Source organism: Tiliqua scincoides, chromosome 1, assembly GCF_035046505.1.
Source record: "Tiliqua scincoides isolate rTilSci1 chromosome 1, rTilSci1.hap2, whole genome shotgun sequence".
In the NCBI taxonomy this organism is placed as follows: domain Eukaryota; kingdom Metazoa; phylum Chordata; class Lepidosauria; order Squamata; family Scincidae; genus Tiliqua; species Tiliqua scincoides.
The window spans coordinates 61,597,571-61,622,314 of record NC_089821.1 but is presented as its reverse complement, the minus strand read 5'-3'; the positions used below and the strand labels follow the sequence as shown (position 1 = coordinate 61,622,314).

General features: G+C 44.4%; 1 protein-coding gene and 1 pseudogene across 1 annotated transcript in view; both read left to right on the top strand.

Moving 5' to 3' along the window:
* SYT12 (synaptotagmin 12) overlaps nucleotides 1-23,397 on the top strand; it is a 39,813-nt gene extending 16,416 nt beyond the window's left edge. The window contains exons 4-7 of the mRNA XM_066609501.1: nucleotides 14,371-14,586; nucleotides 16,211-16,331; nucleotides 18,808-18,941; nucleotides 23,224-23,397. Of these exons, the coding sequence (XP_066465598.1) occupies nucleotides 14,371-14,586; nucleotides 16,211-16,331; nucleotides 18,808-18,941; nucleotides 23,224-23,397 (645 nt within the window). The remainder of the gene's footprint in view (nucleotides 1-14,370; nucleotides 14,587-16,210; nucleotides 16,332-18,807; nucleotides 18,942-23,223) is intronic.
* A 626-nt stretch (nucleotides 23,398-24,023) lies between these two features.
* LOC136638277 (5S ribosomal RNA) lies at nucleotides 24,024-24,143 on the top strand (annotated as a pseudogene).
* Nucleotides 24,144-24,744: the final 601 nt, after the last annotated feature.

Below are 24,744 nucleotides of genomic sequence, written 5' to 3'. Positions count from 1 at the left end.
GAACAAGATATTGCCTGACAAATATCTTGGCAGTGGCTTTGGATTAAAAATCCCCAGCAAATGCAGACCACTCTCTTTAGAATTACGTTCTGCTGTTATTTATTATTTATCGTCTCTATTTATAATTCAGTGCTGCTATTTATTGTCTCTTCAGTGTCTTGAGATGAGTAATAAAGACACATTACGTTCTTCCTTTTCACACGCTCTGGTCTTTTGAAAAAAAACACACATTTGTACAGCCTCTTTCATCTTCAGACTCTCCAGCATTATACTGACACTGCTCCTTCCAGTGGCGTAGCTAAGGGGGTGCAAAGGGTAGCAGTTGCACTGGGCAACAAGGTTTAGGGGGACAGCAACCTATGCTTAACACTAGTGGCCAAAATTGTGAAAACCTTGGTATTTTTGAATAATATAACGTTATATACCATTCGATGTGGAATTTAATGCAGAATGCAATGAAACATACTGTGTCAAAATAAGTTTATTCTATCAAAAATTATAGCCAAATAACCAGAAAATAAAAACATAACTGCATTAGGTAACAAAAACTAGATTTTCTTAACTCAGAACTAACCAAAGAGACTGATTGTTCTGAGAGCCAATTAGGTATTGTTATGATATCTAACCAATAAGGTGTTAATATGAGTCAGCTCTCATTTCCATGTATTATAATACAGTTACCCTTGCTAACTGAGTAAAGAGGCACTTTTGAAAATGGTGCTTCTCTTATATTTAGCAGGGGGAGAATATCTGTCCCGCTTCACCCCAGCTCAATGTCTTTAACCAATACAGGGCATGTTTTTTATTTTTATTTTATTTTATTAATTTAATTGTCTCTAGCCAATACAGGACATGCCTTTTATTGATTTAAGTAAAAAAAAACCTTCTGGTTTTGCACAAGTGGAGCGTGATCGCTCCACTTTCACTTTTTAAGCTGCGGGGAGCTCTGCAGACATTTGCGCATTGCAGTCCCTGCAGCCCCCTTAGCGACACTACCTTCCTCTGCAAGAACTTACTGTGGTTCAAACTATCCCTGAGAGTTTGAAAACCGATGACTTTGGCCAAATTTGATAAAATTACTCAGAATTGCCAAACATTACTCTGTTTGTCTAGCTTTTCTTTCTCAGGTAAATAGGAAAAAAAAAGTCTCATCTCAAACCATTTGTTGGGCCCCTCCAAACCTCCATTGGGTCCCTCCAAACTTCCATTGGGCCCTACCATAGTATCAGATAGTACCAGATTTTTTGGTCCATTTTCAAGGGTTGGCAGCCTTGTAAAATCTCTAGGCCTCACCTCAGAAAGGTTCTCTCAGGTTTTTAAACCCACCCTATAGTGGGGGGAGGGTGACCAGACAGCTTAGGAGAGGTAAGTAAAAATATTTTATTTTTTTCTTTCTCCCTCTTTCTTATCATGACCTTATTACAAGGAACTCAGTGGTACAGGTGGAGCCTATTTATGCATGTGAGTTCTGTTCCGTGACCCGGCAGGATTAAGAAAAAACGCTTATGCTAAATTGCATAGTTACACAAATACGCTGCAGCCTGACACTTGGGGATGGAAGGAAACTAAGGCAGCTGTTCTCAATCGCCTCCCTCTCCGCTCGTTCACCTCCCCTTCCTCTGCTCCTTACTTAGCCCTCCCCTTTGCTAGCTGTCTCCGCTTCTTTCACAGCTGGGATGCTGAGCTTCTGAGTACAGTCCTATGTGTTTCTACTCAGAAGTAAACTCCATTCTAGTCAATGGGGCTTACTCCCAGGAAAGTGTGGAGAGGATTGTAGCCTAAATCTCATGCTTTGGCTTGCAGGACTGTTTTGTTTGTGTAGGCTGGAGCATGGAGAGCCTGCACCATGGGGGGGGGGGTGGAATTTGGCAAGCACTCCCTGGGTTTTTTAAAGCAATCCCCTCTGTTGCTACCCCACCTGCCCCTGTTTGTGTGTGTGTGTGTGTGTGAGAGAGAGAGAGAGAGAGAGACAGTGCTCTACCTTGCTGCACGTGCTCTGGCTACAGAGGTTTTCCGACCCCCCCTTCCCTTCTTCAGCCTCAGCTGGCTTAGGGGCTCCAGGAGTCTTACTGTTCCTTGGCAAGGGGAACCTCTTCCATTGTTCCAGGACTATTTCCCTGCCTGTGTGAGGCAGAGCCTTTTTGCAGTGTTTTGGGCTGTCTGGAAACTGATCAAGACGCCAGCGCAGGGCAAAGGAGGCAAAGTTGTGTTTGACTAACAGTTCCCCCCACCCCATTCACCCCATTTGTCTGCTTTGCAGATAAAAAATCCTTTGGCCTTTGCATAACTCATAACATGATGACTCATGGGGGCTCTACTACCAAAGTGGAAGATGGGAAGTGGAAGATGGGAAATAATGATCTGATTTCTGAACAAGGGCCACCACATTCCCTCACTGTTTTCTCTATGTGCTTGAAGTTAAAAATGACAAATCCCAATGTTCTAAGCTTTTGACAGCATATTATGGACTTTGGGAATTACATTATCCATGTTTCCATCAATGGGCAAGATTGCAGTATGTGTGTAATATTGTTCTGTCTTAGTGATTTGTGTGGAATCTACAGTCCCTGGATATTTCCAGTATGTCTAATGCTATGTCACATTGGTTCTGTCATCTTGCATGCCTCTGGTAGCACATCCAAGCCTCCTGCTGCAATGCAGCCTGTCTCTTTGGCAACCTCTAATATGCTTAGGCTCTTAAGAACACCTATCAAGGACTTCTGAGAAAACACAAGCTGTGTGATCTGCAGCGAATTTGTTTGCCTCCATACCTGAGAAATACTAACATTCATCCACAGACAAAAACAATCACCACCTTTACTGTACCACCCTTGCTCTGCCACATGATGTAAAAGGGAAGGCTAATCCTTAATCAGAGTTAAGAATTTACACAAGTCATGGTTGCTGGGGAAACTAGAGATTTCAGGTACCTGAATGATATGCTTGCGAGAGCTCAGTTTCAAAGGCCGAATTAAAGTTCTTATTTGGAAATAAAATTTGGAAATAAATTTGGATTGCACACTGCAGTGGGAGGTGCCCCCAAGTTTTGATATTTGCTTCTTCTCCATCCTTATCAAAATGAAGGATATCAAAGACATCATTATGGTGGTAGTCCTGTTTAAATAACTCTTGTTTACATAAGCAGGGAATTTCAGAGTCTCTTTGCCACATCATGTTCCACATGGTCTCGAATTATTCTCCAGTCAATATGTATTTGTGCTACATTCTGGGTCCCATCAATTTCTTCTTGCTGGAAACAATGACTACAGTATTCATGTATACCAAACTAAACCAGAGTCACATATACCTAACTAAACCAGAGCTGAGTCAGGTAAATGAACCAAAGCAAGTCAAGGGGTTATTTCAGGACAACTAAGGATGTAAGTAAGCCTTCACTGTTTGAATATTTTAGCCAAACAAGTTCTTGAAGGACTGATCTTGCAAGAAATTTAAGGCACATTTCTACACTACCTACGTACATTGATTTTAAGCCATTTCTGCCCAACATTTCGTATAAGCAACAGGGATGAAATGTGTACGCCTGTGGGCTGGGCAGAAATGTGTTAATTGCAATCCTGTGTATGTTTATTTAGACATAAGTGTGTTCAATGAGATTTATTTGGAAGCATCTTCTTTACTACAAGGGGTGACATTAAAGTGTCACACTAAAGGGCCTAGAGTTTTTAAAGTGCAAGGAGATTGTATCCCATCTGTTGATTATAAAACCTCTGAACTCTATCCGTATTTCATGTTTGCAAACATTTCTCTCAAATGGCCTTTAAAAATGTGTGAAAATGAATTATATCCCAGGAGCACAGACTTGGCAGACAAACTGTAAACACTGCTACTGGGCTGGCTATGAATTCAGCACATAAGGAGTGAACACAGTCTCTTAGGTCTCTTATCCTCTTCTTTTTTTGCTCTTTTTCTCTCCCATCCTGTTCATTTCACCTACTGCACACTATTCTCCACTGACTTGCATGTACAGGCTTGCTACAGATGAGCCTAAAATTCCTGTTGACTATTTCTCTGGCAGGCCAATGCCCAAAGCTGCAAGATACATTTTGGGCCAAATTTGTATCAATATGCTCTGTGAAAGAGGAGTGTTTGCAAGCAGTCCATCAATTAGAGATGGGTCAAGGAACTTGATGTTGAAAAACGGTATATAAATAATAATTATATTAATATTATATTAATAATAATAATAACAACTCTTGGAATCTTATCCAGGACCAGCCTGTTTAATGGGACAACTCGGATCTGCACCTGCTAAATAACCAGAGCAAGTCTGAGTTGCCTTGTGCTGGGTTTTAGGGCAGGTGATAGGATTTGGCATGTACCAGCACCACCATTGCACCCACTTCCCAGGACCACTTACGTCTCACTTGGACATAAGTGCCATTGAGTGCCATATAATTTACTTCCAAGTAACGTGGTTGAAGATTCAGGCCTATGTGTTATTTTGTTCCTGGCTTTTGAAAATTGTCCAGTTTGGGTTCGCTCTTCCAGCACTGTCGCCTTGTGACAGCTGAGCCAGGCGTGTGCAGCAAACATTCTCTGTGCGATTTGCCCTTCTGTTGGGAAATGATGACAGTTTAATGCTTGCTTCACTGCTTAGCTGTGTTCACTGGGCTAATTCTGTCTTTTCTAAGCACCAGAGGGGTTCGTGTCAGGCAGTCAGAGATGCTAGAGGAAGCAGAATGGAAGAAACACAGCCGCACATCAGACGACAGCAAGAGCCTTGAAGCTTTCATTAGAGAGGCGCGCCTTAGGAGGACGAAGGACTGGGAAGTAGCCGGGAGATCGTTTCTCCCTCTCAAAGGGTCAAAGCCAAAGTTGTGTGGGAAAGAGAATGATGAAAAGGTCCAAAGCTGCTGCAAACACAGTGATGTGGGACTGCGCATGCTCATCCTGGGAAGCTTGGAAGTGTATGAAAAATGCTGTCAGGAGATGGGAGTACTGGCAGGTTACAAGCCCACAAAAACTTGTCTTGGCTTGCCTGTTCCTGTGTACCATTTGTTAGCCTGGGTGGGGAGGGGGGAGAGCTAACTTTTGCAAAGTGTCTCTGTTTGCTTGTATTCTTGCTTGTAGGAGACCAAGTAAATGGCTGTTGAGAAGCTTGCCTTTGACACGCAAGACCAGCGTGAAGGATATTCAGGCCTTTGTATTGCTTTGAGAGTTCTCATAAACCTCTCAACAGCCACTTGCCTGTTTACAAGATGGTTTGATTTTCCTATTCCTGAAACGAGCAAATGGCCAACTTTGAGAAAGGGGATCATGGCCATTTTTGCTTCCTTTCCAGTATGCTGGAAATCTTGGAAACTATATAATACCAAGACCTTGATGCTTCCAAAGGCCAACGCAACCTAGATTGATTAATGTCTCACATTCATTGCATGCATACAACCAAGCATACCCTAGTTATTCCCAGAAGATCTGCACTGTTCTGCTGCTCCAGTAGAAAACCTGAGAGGGACTACAATATGTATAGAACACATGCAAATCAAGAGCTGCTGCAGGTTTTTCTCCTACAGCTTAAGCTCGGTTTGTTTTTGCTCTTGCAAAGGTGTTTGCAAGGTGTTTGGAAAAACACCATGGGGAAGAGCAGGGAATTGAACGAGTGACTTCCATCCTTCCCAGCCTATCAGTGCTATGCGTGTAGGAGTTTCTACTACAGACAAGAAGAAGGCTGTGCCCTGAACTCAGTCCAGAGGTGCAGATTGCACATCTGAACAAAAGAGTGTACTTCTACAGTGATTTCACGTTGCATAGATTTGGATGTACTCTTAGGTTACTAACTAGGTTTAGAGAATGGTTCTGTGATAAGCACTGTAGTTAGCACAACTACAATATTAAATCAGGTTCTTCTTGAAAAATGCATTATTAACACTTTTCAGAATGCAATCTCTTATACAGTAAGAAATAAATTGTGTAAGATGTGATACTGACCAAAAATTGTCTTTGTAATGTTTGATGAAGCTACTTTGAGCTTTTCAGGGCGCAACCCTAACTTGCGCTGGAAGCAGGCAGGCCAGCAGGTCTGCACTGCATTGAGCGCAAGTCTGAGGCCAAAAGCAGCACAACCTGAGGCAAGGGGAAACGTTCCCCTTACCCCATGTGCATTGCAGCAGCCCTAATGGGTCTACTTGGATTTGTGCCACCTGATGAGGTGGCACAAATTTGAGCAGCCCAGAACTGCCCTGGGCTGCCCAGGAATGGGGTCCGTATCTGACGTAACTGCCGGGTCCTGGCCCGGCTTCCGCTCTCTGCCCCCCCGCCTCTGAGAGCCTCCCTCCCACCTCCTCTCTGTCCTCCCCATGCTCCCCAGACCCCTGCATTGACCAACACAACTCACCTCATCCGCGGGGCCTGTGGTGGTGCAGGGAGCCTGGCCTACATCCATGCACTGACCTGTCTCCCCTTTGAGTGGCGCAAAAGTGCTTTCAGCACTGGCACTGGCCCAAGTCTGGGTCTGGATTGGGCCCTCAGAGTGCTTCCCTCCCAATAAAGTGATTTTTGTTTAAATCAAACTACACAAACAAAAAAAGAAGAACATAACCACGAGGGTGGTGGTGGTTGTAGCAATGAAGATATAGGGCATATTTTATTTCTTAATAATAAATAAGTATTCCTAACAACAACAAAACCTGCAATATTACTGTTGTTGATCTGGAAATGGAAGGGTAGTGCTCTTTCACTGTGCTGGGGTTGTTCATCTGCTTGCTTCTGACTTGGGCTGTCTCAGCAAAGGATATAATAACAGCCCTGTGGATGAAGGACCGTTCTGTTTTTCGAACTGGCTTAGGAAATTAAGAGCCAGCCAAGGGAATCTAATGCAACTGTGATGATGATGATGATGCAGGCCCAAGCAGGGAGCTGAAAATATGACTTTCGGGTGTTGCTGTAGTTGAAATTGCTGCTAGAAATTCATCCTTCAGACTTGATGGGAAAGTGTAGCTGGGAGAATTACTGTTCAATCTACTTCTGCCTGAAATAGAATGGTCACTTAAACCCATGCACATTTTAGAATTTACATTCACCTCGTTTTGCTTTATCTTGTTTTCTTTTTGGTACACTGATTTTTCTGGCTCCCATTTGGATCCAGTTTGTTACGTCTGTTTGCTGTTAGAGCTCCTTGTTCGTTGGTCTTTCTCGCTACTTGCCTTCTTACAGCTTAAGTTCTGCTGTTGCTACCCCAGCAAAGATGGGTCTGCTGTTTCTCCTTCTGTTTTGCACCTCCATCTCTTCTCACTTGATGCCCCTTTTCTCTGGCATGCAAGCCCTCCTACCATCTTCACTCCTCCCTTCTGACCAACATGTAGAAGGGTGTGAAGATGCATCTCCTCTACTGAGCCTTGAACCCCTGAACTCTACCTCTTCCCCTTCTCCTTGAGATCCAGTTATCTTGGTGGGTTGTTTCCACTGTTTTTACAAGTTACCTGTGGGTATTGTGTGTTTTTAAGTTTCAATTTAGCTTAAGTTACTGTGTTGCCTAGTGTTGAGGTGCTTTATCATGCATATAATGAGAAGAGGATAGCTTAAGCACCCATGAGGGCAAGTGAAGTAGGTCCATTTCCAGACGGACGGAAGGCAGGATTTGTTCTCCAGCAACTTGACATGTGAATCTTGCTTGCTGAAGATCTGTACTTCAGGATGAGGGAAAGCCCCAAGAAGGCCAAAGACTGCTTGGAAACAGCAGTGCTGGAGGAGCCCGAGAACTAAAAACCAAGCCCAGAAATGACTTGTTGCACAGTTGCAGTTCCTGTTTTGCACAGAGCAGCTATCTGGGCTGATCTGGAATACTCAATGCAAAGGAGCACAAGTTGTCTCTGTGCCTATGAGTGAGAGCCTCTCCTCCTTTGCACCTGATGAACTTATTTTTCTCATAGGGTTTGAGGAGGGTGTTGCACCTATTTTGCTTTTTCAAAGTCTTATGGCACCCGTTCAGGACTCTCACATGTCTACCCAGATTCAAAAAGTGTGGGAAAGCTCAGTGTGTGCCAGGACACACATTCCTTATGCACAAAGGGATGATGCATGATGATTGTGCAGAAGCTGTGCACCTTATCATAGCTGCTTCCTACACTCATGGTTGTCCACTAAACTAGGAGGATGACAGTAGGGTGGCCAAATGTCATTGCACACAGAGCTTTTGTACTCTTAGTGGTAGTATAGAAGAGGGAAACTTATCAGTGTGAAGTCATTTGTGTGTGTGTATGAGGAGAACATGAATCTGTGCTATAGAGGTTTGTAGGTGGAGAGGGTTGTTGTTTTTGTTAAGAATATTCCTATACCAGTTTTAACAACAAAAAAATTCACAAAAGCAGTTTACAGAGAAAATCAAATATTTCGCCCGAATCTATGGATTAAAAGAGTGACAGGAAGCATGATGGTACAAAACTGGGGGCTCTAGGGAAAGCTGCTGCTTATGTGCAGTCCTGTCACACTGATGGCTCTGCTGTAGTACAGTATAGTTGCCAGAACCGTTTCTGTGAGCTTTTGCCTGAAATTGTGGCTTTTGCTTCAGTGAGGTAGATGATGAAATAAGAAACCCACCATGGATAAGTTCATTGTGGGGAGCAGAGAGGAGAGGGGGAGAGGAGGCGGGGGGAGATTGTGCAATGAGTGGACATGGTTTACAATATTTCCTTTCAAATAACAATGCATCAGCCTCTTTGACTTTGCAGTGCAAGCTTGATCATTTATTTAGCAAACCGCCCACGCACCCTGGGAATGGGAGACAGAAGCAGGCAGGGAGGGGAGGAGGTTCCCTTCATAGAGTTACATTCTCAAAAGCAGGCTGAGAAAAAATCTAATTTGGATCTAAATTTTTCAGTCAGTGCAATGGGCCTCTTATGTTAATTGCAGTCTCTAAAGAACAATAGAAGTAAAATACGCTTGAGTAAAGGAGGGTATGTGCATGTATATGGGGGGGGGGTCTGTTTGTAGAGTACAGTATTTACTGCTTGATCCTGACCAGAGGTCAGTACTGGCTCAGGAGGAGTGATACAGAAGAGTGCCTTTATGCATGTACAGAGTCCCTTTCCCTTGCTAGAGTAACCAAACATGAGGGAAGAGAGAAGAGGGTTCTGAATAACAAAGGTATGACTTCCCATGACCTTCAGCGAACCTGCTGCCTTTTTTATTTTTGAAAGAGCTAAGCACTGGGTGATGGTGGTGGAATGCAAACGACTATTATTTGCTTGTTAGGTTTAATTTGTAGTATTATATCCCTGAGACTGGGATCTCATACATGCCATTTTCCCCCTGCATGGCTTCAGCAGTGGGGGATGGAGACTTAAATTAAGTAACTACTGTGTGGTGGGAGGAGGGAAGTGGTGGCTCCCGCCCCAAGCCACTTTGTTTACTGAAATGGCTCCGCTGGAAGCTGTGACTGTGGACTAAAGTTTCTTTGTGCAGTTGCGTTTGCAACCATGAAAACAAATAAGCATGATTCATTTGTGTGTGTGCACCTAGGAGTATTTTCCCAAGGTATCTTGGTCCCAGTGCAGTTTGACTGGGGCTTCCTGTTTTCAAATTATGCCAGGCAGATAGAGCAGGGAGAACTCTCCCCACCTGTATCATTGTCCTGCAATCCAAGTGGGAGCTTTCAAATGGAAACAGGAACGGAGAGCCATGTGTTCCTCTTCTCTCCCCCCTCCATCCCCATGCAGTGGATTTTTCTGTTCCCCTCAGTATTCTGAAACTGACAATTTGTATCATCTGAGTAGGAGAGAAGTTGTATTGTGGGAAGGTAGTATGATCAAGGAAACCTCGGGGCAGAGACCGAAAACCTGCCCAGTTCCTCCTTTGCAAAGGGATGAGACACTGACATTGTAATCCTACCCACATAACTGCACTCCAGGCCAGAGAGGAAGAATGAGATTGCAGTTGTTGGCCCATCTCGATCTCCACCATGGTCAGCCAAAGGCAGGAACAGTCTTTATGCACATATGTGGTGTCCGTGTAATGTCCATTTTTTCGCATGAAAGACAAGGGAGCGCCCAGCAGCTGTGATCCTTACCCACCCTCCTTGATTGACTGAATTTGTTTATAGTACATTAGAGGAATACTGTAGTCATCTGAAAAAAAGTTAATTACAGTTTGGAAATTGCTTAATTTGACTGGTGTTGTGTCTATTCACAATGCTACCAATTCATTTTAACGATCTCCGACACACATTCTCTCGATACCGAGCTAAACAAGCGCATCAGTAAAGCAGCTACCACGTTTTCCAGACTCACAAAGAGAGTCTGGTCCAACAAGAAGCTGACGGAACACACCAAGATCCAGGTCTACAGAGCTTGCGTCCTGAGTACACTTCTGTACTGCAGCGAGTCATGGACTCTTCGCTCACAACAGGAGAGGAAACTGAGCGCTTTCCACATGCGCTGCCTCCGACGCATCCTCAACATCACCTGGCAGGACAAAGTTCCAAACAACACAGTCCTGGAACGTGCTGGAATCCCTAGCATGTATTCACTGCTGAAACAGAGACGCCTGCGTTGGCTTGGTCATGTCGTGAGAATGGATGATGGCCGGATCCCAAAGGATCTCCTCTATGGAGAACTCGTGCAAGGAAAGCGCCCTACAGGTAGACCACAGCTGCGATACAAGGACATCTGCAAGAGGGATCTGAAGGCCTTAGGGATGGACCTCAACAAGTGGGAAACCCTGGCCTCTGAGCGGCCCGCTTGGAGGCAGGCTGTGCAGCATGGCCTTTCCCAGTTTGAAGAGACACTTGGCCAACAGTCTGAGGCTAAGAGGCAAAGAAGGAAGGCCCATAGCCAGGGAGACAGACCAGGGACAGACTGCACTTGCTCCCGGTGTGGAAGGGATTGTCACTCCCGGATTGGCCTTTTCAGCCACACTAGACGCTGTGCCAGAACCACCTTTCAGAGCGCGATACCATAGTCTTTCGAGACTGAAGGTTGCCAATACAATTCATTTTATGAAATGATGCATTTTTAGGAAAGGAATGTTTTCCTTAGAAAAGGTAGAATAGTGGGGAAAGTTCCAAACTGAAAATTTTTCCAACCTACTTCAATAATAACAATAACAACAACAACAACAACAACAACAACAACTTTATTTTTACCCCGCCTTTTTCCCCGAAGAGACTAACTTCACTGCCCCTATTGGGCAACACTTTTGCCAGACATGAGACAGAGAAGATATCCCAGCCCCTGCATTTTTGTGCAGTGTGGTAGAGGGTGGAACTGTAGTTAATCAGTTCCTGCCAGCCTTGGAAGACATGAAATTATGGTATCATGGAGCCAGGAGGATGGGAAGTGGCAATCCTAAGAGGAAAGTGAATCCAGTGAGCCAGGCCAGGCCGCTGTCTACATCGCAACAGCTCTGATGACCTCCTTGGTATATGTCTGCCAGAAGATAATGATTAGCTATGCTGCAGGCAGTCATTCAGTGGCACAAAATTCCTGATTTCGGAGGCTAGTATTGCTTAAGTAGCTAAATCATGAATCGTTCAATGCAAACGCTTTTGTGAGTGAGCATAAGGAAAACTACTCTCGTCAGCAGAGTGTACCAAGCAGATTATTCATAGATGAATTTCAGGCAGAAGCCTATGTATGGATTTTCCAGCAAGAGCAGGTCACAACATTGGCGTTCCCTTGAAGCCTTCTGGCCCAGAGACTGAGAGGGGTCCTTGTTGAATAGAAAGTGGTGCTGCTGGTGGCAGATGCCAGCTGTAAGAGTGATTCCTTCAAGGTGATAAAAAGGCAACCTGTCTATGCAGCATCAGAGATCAGGGGATCAGTAAGTAATTAGAAGGTAATTAGCACAGGCTGACAGCACACATGAAATCCTGAGAGTCAGAATTTAAGGAAGTGCCATGTTAGAGATGCTAGACATAAAGCTGAAAGAGGCAGACCCTTAACTGGTCTGCCCTTGACACTGGCACAAAACCAAGACCACCCCTTGCCCATACAGCGCCTTTGTGCACTGTAGAAAAAGGCACCCTTCCTCTCCACCAGAAGTGACATTTCACCAGTGTTCCTCCTCCTTCCTTTGTGAATGCCACCTCCTCAAATGTAGTGCCAACCATACAGGGTGGCCCTCCACAAAACCCACTTCTTGCTTACCTTCTGTGTTATAGTCATTAACATGTTTCCAAAGGAGAGTTAGAAAAAACTCCCAATTCAGCAAGTTAAATAATATAAATATACAGGCGTTCCCCCCCATAGCCGTGGGGGATTGGTTCCCACTCCCCCCACTGAAACCAAAACCATGGATAAAAGCAAACCCTATACTTATCTCTTCTTTTGCTGTGCTCTTCATTTGCAGCCCTTCCTGTTACAGAACACTAACTGTAGCAGGATGCTATCTGTAGCCAGAATGCTAACAAGAAGTAGGGTGCTCCTCTAGTGTTCTAGCTGACTGCTTCTCGTGTTCCTCCTCTAACGCTCTGTTACAGGAAGGGCTGCAAAGGAAGACTTTGCAATGAGCGCAAAAAGTAATGAGCGCAGGGACTGAGTTCCAATGGATATGGTAGGAGGCCTGTATTTGTATAGAGAGAGACAGTATGGTTTAGTGAGCTTAAAATTGGACTCAGTTGAACTATTACATTAGACACCTAGTTTAACCCTGCATGCACATGTGGTTTTTAGAACTTAAACGACAGCAATGAGGGGGAGCAGGACTATGGGGAAAGGGGTATTTTGCCCTTTGCTTGGGTGCCACAGTTCCAGTAAATTGCTCCCCAGAAGGTACTATTTGTCTTGGGAGGAAAACTTTCATGGTGGTGATGGAAGCTTTCCTTTAGGGCTAATAGCAGCTTGGAAGGGGGAATTTTCATTTGGACAGTGGGATGGTGGGAAATGGTTAAATACCTCTTACATGTGCATCATGGTCCCACTCCTGATCACTTTCCTCCTACCCCACATGACTGTGATCAAATACACACATTTAATGTACTATATTGTTTGGTCCTCTGACTGAAGAGCTCCAAATCCTTGTTCGGCCATCAAGTGTCTTGGATGGCCTTGGGTCGGTCTCTCTCTCTCTCTCTCTCTCCCCCGCCCCCCGCTTAATGTGCCTTGCAGGGTTGCTTTGAGATGAAATAGGCGAGGAGAGAACCATGTAGCCACCATGAGGAAGGAAGGAGGATCTTGGGTGAATAATATATCTGTTCCCCACCGTGACCACTGCTGCCATTGGGCACTGGAGCTTCTGCTGGGTGCAAGCCTTCAGTCAGGGTCTTACTTGATGCATCACCCCTCCTGTTTATGCTGGTTGCAGAGAGGTGTGCTAGTGCTACTCAGTTCTCTTCTGGCTTCTTCAATTCCACAGGACACTGCTCACATACTTCCATATCTGCTGCCGCCATAGGGACTAGAAAATTTAGACCGTTTGATTTTTTTTTTTTATTTAAGAAAATTGACATTATCTGGATTATGAACTGTATGGATATGAGATTTGTCTGTGTGTGATTGCATATAGGTGATTCTTGAATATATGATACAGTGTGCATGTTGATGTGCTGGGCCGTGAAACAATGAACCCTCACATTTCCGTCAGCTGAAGTTTGCTAGCATTTCAAGGAGCAGAGTTTTCTCAGGAATTGATTTCTCAACCTTCTGTACACAGATCCCTGTGTTATTCACACATCTTGCACATGTGGCACTATTTAGCATCACATGCATGTCATGCACTTCTTTGTTTTGCCTCGTTCTGGCTCGACATCCTCTGCCTTCCCCTCTTTTTGGTCAACCTGTCCCTGAATCATCTATGCTAATGCAAGTTCAGCAGTTACTGTAAAATAAGGTTGTGATTTCCCCTTTTCCCTGTCTAACTTTACCTGCATTCCTGGGATTTTCCCGTCATTGCCATTAGGGTAGAACCTCATCATTAGATCAAGAGTTAATTGTTCTGCTGACAATTTGCTTATACATTTCTCTGCATTCTTTGCTGCAGGCAAAGTTAGCCATTTCCAGAAGAGCTGAGGAGATTAGAGTCTTCTTCAAAATAATTGTTGGCTCATTTTAAACATTACATTATTGTTTCATTAAACTTGTGTTTAGACAAGGAAGAGAGGCACTTAAAGATCTTTGGAGGCATATGTCTCTCCTGCCTGCCGGTTTGGCTGTTTAGAATTGTGACTTTCATTTCTTACTGATTGATTTTAAAAATTTCTCGAAGAGGCATGGGTGATCCCTTTGAAGGTTGAGTTATGATTCTGGGGAACTCAAATTTGTTTTCACTCAGGACGTACCAACTTACACCTTTTTTGATGTGATTGTTCATTGAGAGCATTCCAGGATCCACTGACAGCCATCTTAAAAGAAGCAAAAGCAAAAGCTTTCTCACCTGTCATTCTGAATTTCTCCTCTGCTTCCTATTTATTCTGTGCAGATCCAACGAAGTGCCTACTCTGTCTTCTTTGATGAGAGGTTCTCAATCCCTCTGGATCCTGCCACACTGGAGGAGTACAGCTTGAGGTTTTCTGTCTTTGGTATCGATGAGGATGAGAGAAACATCAGCACTGGGGTAGCAGAGCTGAAGTTGTCAGACCTGGACCTCTCAATCCGACCTTTCAACGCATGGCTCTATCTGCAGGATATGAACAAGGTAAACATCCTCTCACAAGACTCAATTCCCTGAGGATGAGTCAGTGGGCCACCAAAGGCAAGAACCATGATATTGGTGCTGCTAGGCAATCACCAAATGTTCTTCCTCCCAGCCACCTCCACACCATCAAAACAGGTGTCAGGGTAGATTGGCCATGTGGACACATACGCTGGCACAAAAGAAGAGCTTCCCTCCTGGGATAAATAGCAGAAACAGGAGGAATTAGGACTGCTGTGGGGGTAGAGGGCCAAAGCCACCTTCCTCTGCACTATTTTTCAGATTCACAGGAGGGCAGATGCAGCTACCTTTACTTAGTAAAAACCAGGTCCATCAGCCCTAATAATGAATTTAACATGACATGTTGTTTGGCTATATGGCTTTCAACCCAATCCTATCTAAATGCACACACACCCCGCTGATGCAACTGCACCACCAGAGCACATGCTTTATCCTGGAGGGGGGGCAATCCTGTAGTTTCCTCTAGGTAAGGGAACATTTGTTTCCTTGCCTGGAAATAAGTTTCCGATGCTGCTGTGGGTCTACTTGAACCTGTACCAGCAATCACTGGCACAAGTCTGAGTGAACACAGGAAGGTAGATTGAGGACAGGAAGTGGGCAGGATATTAGCAGAGCTGCTGCCACCAATACTACCCCCTTCCTGGCCTTGTCACAGACCCCTCCCCATCTTGATAAGCACCCTGTGCCCTGTTCTGCCTATCCACCACTCACCTCCAGCAGCAACTTACCGGCACCAGGGCTGTTCAGGAACTGGTTGTGTGTGACCACAGCCACTCACTGCTTGCAGTGGCATCCCAGCTGTGCAGAATGGCAGGTCATGCTTTGAAAGAATTGTAAAGCATGCTGCACCCACCACAACACATGTTCAGGTCGTGCATTGGCCCATAGGATTGGGTCATTTATTGCATTTTGACATGGAAATAGGTCTTTGGAAAATGGATATGGCTGCGTTCGGTAGGGCATCTTCAGCACTTTAGTAATGGTGGAGCCGTTGGCAGCCACTTTAGTTTTCTGAATATTTGCTGGTCTTGAAGCTTCAGTAAAATAGTTAAACAATAAAATAAAACAAAACATATAATGCATCAAAGCATCATAAATAGAAACACAGCAGCGGCCAAAACAAAAAGCAGAGCAAAGGAACAGGGAGGAGATGGGGCAGGGGCAGGACGAGGGCTGGAAGGGGGCAGAATTGGTGGCAGTGGTGTCACCAATATCCTTTCTACCTTCCAGTCCTCAATCCACCTTGTTGGGTCCACCTGGACTTAAATAGTTCCTGAAATCTCTGGCACGTGTCAGAGTAGACCCACGCCTGCACAGAGGCTTACCTCCAGATAACATTCCCAAACCCAGAGGAAACCTCTGGGATGGCTCCTCCCCTGCAGGATGCATTATGCACTCTAGTGGCATGGCTGCATTGGCAGGGGAGGAAAAGAATAGGATTGGGGCCTCATACATGTACATCTGTTGCAAGAGTAGTACAGTAATGATCAATGATTGGTAATGTGTAGAAAAAATAACGTAAACTGCTGTGAGCCCATGGGATATAGTATGCTATAAATCATACTAGTAAATAAATAAATGAATGGTCCTTTCCATTTCCCTTTAGGCAGTGGATTCTGTGGGTGAAATCCTGCTTTCTCTTAGCTATCTACCAACAGCAGAGCGATTGACGATAGTTGTGGTCAAGGCCAAGAATCTTGTGTGGACCAATGGCAAAATGACTGCAGGTTAGTAAAGATTCTTAAGGTTTTTTTTCCCCCTGCAGTGGCTGGATAAATGGTGAGGGTGCTGCTACACTTCAGTTATAGCATAATGTACCTACAGTGCTGCACACAGGTCCTTCATTTGTGCAGTGAGCATTCTTGTCTTTTAGCTCTCCATCCATGGACCTCTCCAGTCTGACCTGAAGAATATTTGGAAACTTTGAGAAGCTCAGACAGCTCTGTCAGAATCGGAATGGTTATGGAAACTATGAGGTTTATGCATCTCATTAAATTGACAAAATGTCAAGGTTTCTAACTAAATTCATAGCACTAAAAAACTTTGGAATATGGTTCTGTCACACACTGTCTGTCATTGCACCCTTGGTCAGGCCAGTCCTTCCCAGACAAATGGCTCGTGGGCTTGGGGCCAAGCCTGAGGCTTGTCCTGGCTTGCTAGAGAAGGTAGAGCAATAGACCTCAGCTCAGGCGATGAGGAGGCCTCAGACAGGGCTGAGGAGAAGAGCTTCTCTCACCTCATGTCCTCCCAACCTTCCTGACCTCTCACAGGGAGCTCCACCATCCTCAGGCTGATGAGGCCAACTCTTCTTCCAGACCACCATTCTCCTCATTGGCTGTCCTTGGCCTGACTGTGTCCCCCAGGGCTGAGCCCCAGCTAGCTTGTTCCAGCCCATCAGCCAGCATTAAAGCAGCCATGACATGCAGTCCTCTCCCCCCCCACTTCACCCTGGTGCTGGTCAGGGCAGGTCATTTGCTAGGTGTGGCCCCCAAGCATCCAGTTTCCATAGCAAAACTCCAGAAACTACCACCTATCAGAGCCAGCATGGGGAGTGGCGACTTCCCCAGCCATGGCTTGGGATGCGCCAGTTTCTGGTGCCATTAACTGATCCTTCAGGACCTCTGCCACTGGGTTGTTCCACCTGCTCCATAGTGGGCTGGGCCCCATCCCTCTCAGGTTGCCTATACAAGCCCTGGAGGGCTTGTGTTGTGACCTGCAGCAGCAGCACAGCCCACCATGTAGCTCTGGTAACCTCCTGAAATGCTGTGGGCCCTTCTTATCTGCAGGGGTTTGGTTCCAGACCTCCCCTTCCACAGCTAAGGAATTCCACAGATACTGGGATCCACTCCCGAAGCTTGCGCAATTAATTACCTGGAACCTCCCGAGGTTGGCCAGCACACCTGGCCAGCAACCCACGCTATTGGCCTCCACAGGCCTAAGAATGTCCCACAGAAGCTACTTCCAGTTTTTGGAAACAAACCAGAAGTTTCCTTCTGAAAACTGAAAACTGGAAGCTTCTGCTAGCCATTCTGAGGCCCACAAAGGCCAATAGAGTCCTGGTGGGACCTAAGAGAGGCCTCAGGAGGCTCCAGGTAAGTAATTGCAGATCCTTTCTATGTGCAGATGGTTAAATGCGTGGATATGGGACTCATGGATGCAGTGAGCCCACTTTATACAATGCAGATCCTTTGTATGTGCAGATGGTTAAATGCGCGGATATGGGACTCATGGATGCAGTGAGCCCACTTTATACAATGAATCAGCTTGTAATACTGTTACAGTAATACCTCCAATATTGCTGGGGATCCACTCCTGAAAGAATGCTATAAGAGACATCATTGAAGGAAAGTAGTGCTGATCTGCCAGCATTCATAGGGCGACTGCCAAGAATTATATGCTTGTAAGAAGTTCCTATAATAGCAAGATTACTCCTGAAGCTGTGGGTATAGTCAAGAACCCAAACTAAGAATTCAAGTTCTGAATCTTAACAAGGAGGTATTTGTTGAAACAAATATGTACAATAATGAGAAGCACGCACACACTAAAGGCCTTAGCTGTTAACTAAGAAGTGTTGCAGTCACAGATTCTTTCAATAGTGTAAGTTTCTGAGCACAACATCCAGAAAAACGTATCTCACTTAGTATTTTCAAGCCTCTCTGATTCTCTCCCAAGAGTCATCAACACAGCAGGGCAGTCATCAAATATTCTGGAGTGTTTCTCTCCCAGTCTTCACGTTTGGGCTACTTAGATAAACATCAGAAATTGAAAATCTGTGGTAGGTGATTCTCTTTGAAGGTCTCAAAAGTGACAAGTTAGTTTTCCAGTTTTAATTAATTGGTTTCCCTTCGGTTGTTCTGAGAAAGTACTTGGCCAGATGGAGTAACATGTATTTATCTGTTTAGATATGTTGTTCTACTTTATCCAGAACACTTTGAATTAGATTATAGCACTTTAAAACCATACTACTTAACAAAATTGGTGTAAACATGTGATTTTTTTACCAGGCAGTGCTAAGATTTATTTTGCATGTATGATCCCCTTCCTTATATAGGATGCATAGTCCAAGCTGATGAGGTCCACACTATTTCCAAGATTTCTTTTTCTTTTTGAAACTTCTTTTTTCTGGATCAAGTGCTCATGCAGAAAACAGTTTTCCTGGGACAATAACTTGATCAAAATGATCTCTTCTTCCCATTCAATCAGATCCTTTCGTCAAAGTGTACTTGCTGCAGGATGGGAGGAAAATCAGCAAGAAGAAAACTGCAATGAAGAGAGGTGACACAAATCCAGTGTTTAATGAGGCAATGATCTTCTCGGTGCCAGCAATTGTCCTACAGGTAAGTGTGTCCTAGTTCCCTGGTCTGCCCAATGGAATACAGTCAGAAGCAATTTCATCTCAAGGCCAGTTTATGTTGGGTGGTGTCCCAACTCAAACTTATAAGAACATAAGAACAGCCCCACTGGATCAGGCCATAGGCCCATCTAGTCCAGCTTCCTGTATCTCACAGTGGCCCACCAAATGCCCCAGGGAGCACACCAGATAACAAGAGACCTCATCCTGGTGCCCTCCCCTGCATCTGGCATTCTGACATAACCCATTTCTAAAATCAGGAGGTTGCGCATACACATCATGGCTTGTACCCCATAATGGATTTTTCCTCCAGAAACTTGTCCAATCCCCTTTTAAAGGCATCTAGGCTAGATGCCAGCACCACATCCTGTGGCAAACTTGCAGCATTGAGAGCTCCATCCATGAATGGAAGGAGCATTTTATTCATGCAAGGGTTTCCTGTGCAAGTGTAAGGGATCATTGCATGAGTGGAACAATCCTTCCATTCTCAGAGGGAACTTCCAAGGGCAGAAGCTCTTGTCAGGATCCTACCCATGGTAGAACAAAATGGGTTGCACCTTAAAGGAAAGACTAGCCCATGCTAGCCTCAGTTCAGTTTGCAATCCTAACCACACTTTTCTGAGAGTAAGCCCTTTTGAACAAAATAGGACTTCCTTCTGAATAGACCTGGTTAGGATTGTGCCTTCGTCCTGTGCCAAGCCACCTATAGGTATGTATGTTTCTGGTTGAGTCCAGTTTGGTATTTCGCCAAAAATCCCTCTGTTTAATGATGGACAGTGGTGATGTGCCAAAGCTGACACAGCAGGAGATATAACACAGTAGTGTGAACATGACCTCAGCGCAAACAATGGCACACAAAAGCATCCTGCTCAATGAGTGCATGAACAGGGCATTTGCTTGACTTAATTCCACCAACATCTGTAGTTTTCAGAATCTTTCTGAGTTCATAAGTTTTTCTTGATGGAAAATAGATTCTGCCTACAAGGGTTTGATGTGCAAAGCAGATACTTTCAGAATTGAAGATGGGGAAAGACAACCCTCAAGAGAGATGTAAACAGAATCAGTGCATCACCTGGAAGACCGAATAGAATTTAATTTGCTTTTCAATCGTTCAAAGGCTTCTGTGCTGGAAGCTGATATATTGAAAAGAATAATCTTCAAAGAAGTGATAATAAGAAGGAAGCTTTATTCGGTGGTGGCATAGAAACAAGGAAAAGGATGGGTTACCATAACGACTAGACCTACTGTTGTGGCTTATTCCTTCCTTTCTTGAGGATGAGAGTGTCTTGGGGGCTAGGCCAAAGGGTTAGGGAATTGCACAAGGAAAGAGTTCAAAGATGAAGGATGGAGAAGTAAAGTGTGTTGTACACATACATATGTCCAGGGCCTGTACAGTCCCAATTAAAAAAAAAATTAGTCTTGGGTGCTGTTGAACTGTTAAGGATAAAAGCAGCACACATTGGAGGATAAGGGGCTTGCTACTGGGAAAAAAAACATATTTTAGACTGCTCCCAAGTGATTTAGCTAGAGTACAGTTGCTCAAAAATCAAGGTGTTGGAGTGAATGCCATTCTATCTTTCCACCTTAAGTTCTGCAGGTCTAGTATAGTCCCCGTTTCAACACACATGTACACATGCACATGCTTAACTCCATGCATGCTTTCCCTCCTTTTCCTGTCTCCTCCCCTCTTGTTTCTGGTGAGCAGAAAAGTACTTTGTGGCCAGCGTTTCTGCTAAGCTGCAAAGCTCAAAGCCAAGCTCCGTGCAGCGCGGAGCTCAGCAATAACATGTGATGTCATTACCAAGCATTTAGAGACGGTGTCGCGACACCCAATTGGGGGGGGTGCTGTGAGGCCTTCCACCATCTGCAGCCACAATGGGTCACAGTGGCAGTGGAGGGCTCCACAGTATGTCAATAACAAGAGAAAACGCAGTTCTTAAGAAACACAAGTCCTGTATTCCTTGTCAGACTCATAGTCTCGTACATGAGTTATGCATCTGCATGTGTACATGTGTGTTGAAACTGGAACTGTATTGGATCTTCAGAACTTGAGGTCCTTCAGAACTTGAAGAGCTTAATCCAATTTCACCTTGCTAGTCTGCCCTCCTGTGGTGTCAAATTTTTGAAAAACTGTGTTCAGTTTGTTTTTGCCTATAGACCTTCAGTACGTACTATAGGCAAACAGATTGTTGAGCATCTGGATTTCAGCAGTTCAGCCTCTTTGTGGATCACTTTGCGAACACAAGAGAAATGGATACATATGAAATGGCTTAACATATGACAGCATGAATGAGAGATTTGCTGCTGGCGTTGCTGTGAATAGCATGTGGGTATGTATCCAAGGCATAGGCATTGGCTGCCAGCTTCTCTAGCATTTGAGAACCAGGGTTGGAGTCTAACACTCTTTTTATTCTCAAGACAATACTTGTTATCAAGCAAACATGTATGGGTTTTAGAAACATGTATGGGTTTTTGTGAGGTCTCAAATGAAAATTAATTGAAAACACCCAGTACATTATCCAGCAAGAGAATTCATGTGCAGAAGCCTGCTACTATGCATGGATCTCTCTGACTGGACCTGGATATCTCAGTATTGTCTTTCATGTATTCACTTTCTGTTACTGCTTGGGACGCACTGTCCCAAAGGAGCATACAACCATCAACAAAATAAAAGCATTGAGTGGACCTCTGTCAACTGTTGGAAGAGTCTGCCTAGGCATAGGTGTCCATTTCCATAGGAAATCTTGGGTTTGAGGTCAACATTTTTAGCAAATCACACCCCAAAGCCCCCAATGGGGCAACATCCCTTCTAGAATCTCTTATCGTCATGATCATCCTCCTTGCAACGTGCTGTTTTCAGTGGAATGCTAGTCATGGCTTTGAGGCTTTGCTCTTGATAGGTTTCTGCCATGCGAGATCATGTACTGTGTGTTTTGCCTTTGCAAATCACAAGTTTGAATGACTTGTTTGTTTTTCAGAACAATTGAGAACAAAATGGAAAGCAAAACTGGAACCTGTAAATGTGCAGAAATAATCCCATGATTTATGCAGCTTTACTTTAAGCTCACTGTATTCTTTGGATCAGGCATAAAAGAAACCTCTCTACATATAATGCTTAATAGAACTGACTCCTGAGTTACACTCCATGCTGCTCTTTATTCATGCAGATGCTGATCTTTTAATGAATAACAAAATAACTTTAATTAGTTCTGCAGATAATCCATGTAGAGCCAGAAGGATTGGCTGTAGGTGTAATTCACATCAGATATCTGGAGTGTCTAATTTATTTCAGTGCGTTTGAAGCAGGTCATGATTAAGATTATGAAGAAGTCTCTAGGTGTTAAAATGTTATCATATATAATGTTTTCAGGAGCTTAGGAGAACAAATTTGGAGACTAGTGACACATGTCAAACTTTTATTGTTCAAACCATAAGCTTCAGGTCCTCATAGTCTATTCATCCAGTGCATAGATTAAAATGTCCCAGTGTTTCTTGCTTTTCACATATTATGACATATTCGTTATTTGGAGGAACATTTCTGGGGTTGAGCCTTTGTGTGTGGTATGTCTAAAGTGCTCTTTCATTTTGTACTGAACTTCTAACACACAATAATAACTTATAGCTTAAACGTTCCAGAAGTTTCAGTCTCAGAGGATAAAGTTAATGATAGATAGGGCTGAATATCTTAAATAAACTCTAACATGCTGTTCATAGCTACTTTCCCAGCTATGGATGCAATCCTATTAGAGAGTAAACCCTTGTTGAGCTCAGTGGAACTTATTTCTGAGTAAACATGCTTAAATTTCTTTGCAGATGATACTGCTTATTTTGGCCTGTCCTACTATGAAGCTCTCTTAGATGAACTGAAGGTCAGTTGAAATGGATGCACCTCAAGCTTGATCCTAGTATTAGCTTGATTCTGAGTAGCATCTCACCAAACATGCCATAAGGATCCAGGCTCCTTTGACACTGCTGTTCCAGTTCTCCTTACCCGGCCAGTCCTTTCCCAAGATGGCTGTGTAGTAAAAAGGTCTCCACTTTCTATACGTCATTTAGCCTATAGATGGAACTGGCAATGCCAGTGCAAGGACACACAAACCAAAACCAATGGAAGGTGATAGCATGGTAACAGAAGTCTTACTTCCCAAGTAGCAGATGAAGCAGCAGCTCATTCATTGCACTGCCTCACCTTAACCCAATCTCTGCTTGTTGCCAAGGTAGTAATGTTCCCAGGTGTTGTGTACAGTGATGTGTTGATCTCTCTGCAGGAACTTTCTCTCCGGGTGACTGTGGCAGAATGTTCTGAAGATGGGAGAGCTGAAAACATTGGCCATGTTGTCATAGGCCCAGCTGCAGGTGGCATGGGCATCACACATTGGAACCAGATGTTGGCCACCCTGAGAAAGCCTGTGTCCATGTGGCACCCACTTCGACGAAGCTAAGGGCCTACTTGCACCTCACTGTGGATCATCCAGCATGTGCCTAAACTCTTCCAGTAAGCAGATACTTTTGGCACATGGAGTTTATGACACCTCAGAAACTGTTTTTCCAAGTATGGTTTTTTTCCCAAATATTCTTCACAAAATGGAGTAGTAGCAGCTACAACAACAGAGTATCAGTTGCCAAATAGGACCATCCAAGCCTTGTGAGAACTTCAGAGAACCAACACATAGCCGCTTGTGTGCTGGTGACCATACAGTAGCCTGTGGACAAATGGGATGGTGTTTTGGCTCCTGACATCACCAGCTTGGGGAACCAATCATTTATGAGTTAATTTTGCACTACATATTGCAGCCCCATGAGGGCTTTCTTTTAAACATGAAGGTGGAGACAAGGAAACTTTGGGCATAATACTCTCTTGGCATCACTCTAACTGTAAACATATCCGCTGGGAAGTAAGAGGCAGTGAATTAGAGAGTTGGTCTAGCATAGCGGCTGAGACACAGGCAGTCCAGTGCTATCCAACAGAGCATGTGGTCAGGGGTGGGTGGGGTGTTGACCAGACTGCTTGGGAGAAGTAAGGAAATATCTTTTTTATAACACGCAAGTTAGTGAAGCGTTCCATATTTTTTGCAGCAACTGTTACCCTGCACATGCCCGATCTCGTCTGATCTTGGAAGCTCAGCAGGGTCAGGCCTGGTTAGTACTTGGATGGGAGACCGCCTGGGAATACCAGGTGCTGTAGGCTTATAACATAGTTTTTCGAGACTGAAGGTTGCCAGCCATCTGTACTCCATAAGTCGCCTTGCTGCCAGTGGGTTTCCTCAGACCTATGCTAGCTGTTTAGCTGGTGTAAATTCAAGGAGCCCCAGGGGCTTGTTGGACCAGGAATGGAGAGAAAGAATCTTGGTGTGTGCCACTACCACCAAATCCTTTCCCTCCTACCTCCAAACCACTCTGGTTCGGCCCACGCCCCACCCCAAAACGACTCTGCTGCCACCTTACCTGCTCTGGCGCTGGCTGGGTGAGGTGCTGGCATATGCGCACGAAACCACAGCTATTATGGCAGCAGATCATGAAATCCGTTGCCATAGGCCCTCAGTAGGATTGGATTGTTACTTTCCTACCAGGTTTATTGTAAGAATTACATCAAGAATTACATCAAGAATTACATCAGTTACATAACACATGGGAAGCATTTTGCGCAGCCAAACCGTGCTGTACAAATGTTGCTACTATCTTGCTTCAAAATAGGTAACTCAACTTTGGGGAAGCAAGCCCCATTCACTTGAAAGGCACTTGATTTTATGGAAAATTACTTTTACAGAATGCACTTATGAGCACAGCTT